At 34.6% G+C, this 3,194-nt stretch overlaps 1 protein-coding gene across 1 annotated transcript in view; it reads left to right on the plus strand.

Moving 5' to 3' along the window:
- The window catches only part of LOC117105507 (hepatic lectin-like), a 3,772-nt gene extending 1,133 nt beyond the window's left edge, over positions 1 to 2,639 (plus strand). The window contains exons 2-4 of the mRNA XM_033246670.1: positions 104 to 361; positions 662 to 784; positions 1,585 to 2,639. Of these exons, the coding sequence (XP_033102561.1) occupies positions 104 to 361; positions 662 to 784; positions 1,585 to 1,853 (650 nt within the window). The 3' untranslated portion in view covers positions 1,854 to 2,639. The remainder of the gene's footprint in view (positions 1 to 103; positions 362 to 661; positions 785 to 1,584) is intronic.
- The last annotated feature ends 555 nt before the right edge of the window (positions 2,640 to 3,194 follow it).

Below are 3,194 nucleotides of genomic sequence, written 5' to 3' on the forward strand. Positions count from 1 at the left end.
TTAATGTACTTTATTAAACACTGTATTTACCTTTCTTTGATGATTTATTATATATAATTTAACAGTGTTAACGGCTATCTTGATTTATATTATATATATATAGGCGTGACGTCAGTTGAATGGCATCACTTTGAAGGGAGTTCTTATACCGTAAGCAAAGTGACCTACTCTTGGAACAATAGTCTACAATATTGCGAATCCATTGGAGCATCATTGACAAGGATATCATCTTTAGAGGAAAACCAGTTCGTTCACTCTTTATTTCCTAAAGGCCGTGAACATATGTGGATTGGCTTAAACAGACAGAAAACGGAGGGAGTATGGGAATGGACAATGAAACCATGTAACTTCGACTTCAGATGTACGTACCTATAATGTATTTTATAACTCTCAATAGAATTATACGAAACTTTGAGAAAAACAGTAGAACACAAAAAGAATATTAGGAAACGAACGTTCGTCTTGTAACTCAAGACTTGGTAAGCGTGACAGTACTGCATTTTGGTATCTTATATTGTCATAATTATTGGCTTTTAAGAAGTTTATTTCTAGGACAGGCCTACGAATAATAATAGTTCTTATACGTGCTACGTAAAAAGAAAATGAATTTAGATTGTTTTGATGTCTATAGGCCTATATTATGTATGTTTTTAAATTATAGATTGGGATGACGATACGTCGACTTATTTGCCTAAATATAAAAAGTGTGCGAGGATGGTCATTACGGGCAAGTGGATGGGATCGGTTTGTAATAGTTGGAATCTTGTTGCCGTTTGTGAAAAAGGTAATAGCGTCTCCTATGTTTATGTATGAACTTAATTACATTTCGTTGTTTATTTTTCGAAAGTTATTCCGTTTTTAAGTGCATATAGGCCTACAAACATATCCTTAAAATATATAATGGCTGTATTTACTTATTATAGAAGTGACTGAACAGATGGAATGTAAAACTCCGAGTTACGTACACCTTGGGAACAAGTGGTGGTTGTAAAATAGAATTGGTAGTAAATTAGAATTAAATAAATGCCATAACTATTGGTTGACTAAGGTTTCATGGTTGGTATTGTATCTCGTTAAATTAGTGAGTTTAGTGATAATAGGAAGACTAGACGAGGAATGATATATTTTACAGAAACGATCAGTTTTATATCCTGCTGTCCCACCCTAACCGTAAATCAATAAATTTTTTGTACAAATAAGTTCTTGCCTAAATTGTTCCGCTTTTTGACAAATGTTTGAATGATAAACAATAATGTCCAAGTTCTAAAATCGAGATAAAATACACCTCACAAATCGACTCCTTGCCGTAAAACAATGAAATCAAAGTTTAGTACAGTGTGTATAGACAACTCAGGTAGCCTAAATAGGCCCACTCATTCATTGTATTAACTTTCAAAAAAAGCGTTGAATTCCACGTGAATGCGGTATTAAATTTAATAGGTAATCAACCTAGAAACAGGATAACTTGATTCATTAGCAAAATAGGGATTATAATGTCTATCTAAATTAATAATTTTTTTTTTATTATTCGGTCGGCACCACAAGCTCTCGCATAATAATATGATTCATGGCTTTAATTCTCAGAAAGCATTGAATTGCACATGAGGGCGGTGAAGAATACAATGGGACAGCTAGTTTGCATGAATCCTGATGCATTGGCCGAATTGACCATTACTAGCAAACAGACAAGAAGTTTGATAGAATGCCTTCAATATTGCGTTGCGGTTGGTCGTTGTAACGCGTTCCAGGTACAGCAGACATCGGATGGAATGATGTGTCATGTTCTTGAATATGGAGGAGATATCACTGAATGCCTTGAATCACGGGGTTGTAATCTCTATGTGATGGTGTAAGTTACGAACCTACGCTTATGTTTGGCTAGCCTGGGTTCCAGGCCCTAATCTGGGTAACTTACACTTTATTGCGCTTAGTGCGCGCCATACCTAATTTATTTGGCGTCCATACTCGATTTTTTTTTTTTTCAGATTTAAGCTTATTCTGTCCTAAAATTAACTTGCTCGTTAGTAGCGCTGTCTTGGGACAATACTACTACCACAAGATAGGGGCGCACTATTAGAATTCGAATAGAGTTCGCTCGAAACTCGTCTTGTTATAAGGACACGCCACTTCGTGGGAGTACTTTTTGAAATAGGATTACGTTCCGACGGAACCACGAAAGTCGGACCTCTAGCAGTTCTATACTCTTTGGTGTTATTAAAACTGAGTAAATATGTTAAGAAAAAATACTAATTTTTATTGACATTTAACCAAGAATTTTGAAATGAATAAATAAGATTAGTATAGTTAACTATATTTGATTCTGAACTGTATGATTATGCTTTGAATATTAAGTGGTATTTTTTTGTAGATTTTATAATTTAAGTTTTAAAATTGTAATATAATGGTACCATAATATTAAGAATGATGATGATGATTATGATGGTGTTGATGATGCATGTTTAAAAAAATAATAATTTGCTTCGTCGCCCATAGAGGATGATAATGACATGACTCTAGCCACCCCACGTATAGGGTTATCTTTGTGTTACAAGGTTAAAGATTGTTATATCATTCTTTGAAAACGTGGTTTCGTATTAGAGGGGTCTCGAATGGAGGGTGCAATGTACTTTCGTTGATGTCAAGGAAATAATGTCAACTTGCACTCGTTCCCTCCGGTCAACAACTGACTCAACCAATCTTTATTGTCCATCCTTTCGGTTAAAGTCTTGTGGGGAGCGATCGTTTATGGTTGCTGGGCCCAAGTTGTGGAACTTGTTACCGTTATTTATTCGTGAGTCACCTTCTGTCACCATTTTCAAAGAACGACTTAAGACCCACTTATTCTCGTCCCTTTAATTTATTTTTTCCCTATTTCCACGCTCTATAAATTAAAAACCATTAACCATTAAATAAAATGCATAATTGAAGCAAAGTACCATATTGTCTTTTTTATTTACAAAGTACCGGTACTGTGTATACAACATCATGAATTAGTGAATAAGAGTATTGGCATGGGGCTGGTTGCGATGCTTTTTGATATTTGTGCATATAAATAAGCTTGCAAATGTGGATAATTTTGTATTCCTGATGATGACATAATTAATGTCGAAATATTGAATCCCGACACGATGGCGTGCATTTCGATACTTGGAGTATGTAGTATTATACTATCTCATCTGAAATTAATCATAGTA

The sequence above is a fragment of the Anneissia japonica genome, unplaced genomic scaffold (assembly GCF_011630105.1).
Source record: "Anneissia japonica isolate Jap-2015-1 unplaced genomic scaffold, ASM1163010v1 scaffold2030_len652032_cov178, whole genome shotgun sequence".
Classification (NCBI taxonomy): domain Eukaryota; kingdom Metazoa; phylum Echinodermata; class Crinoidea; order Comatulida; family Comatulidae; genus Anneissia; species Anneissia japonica.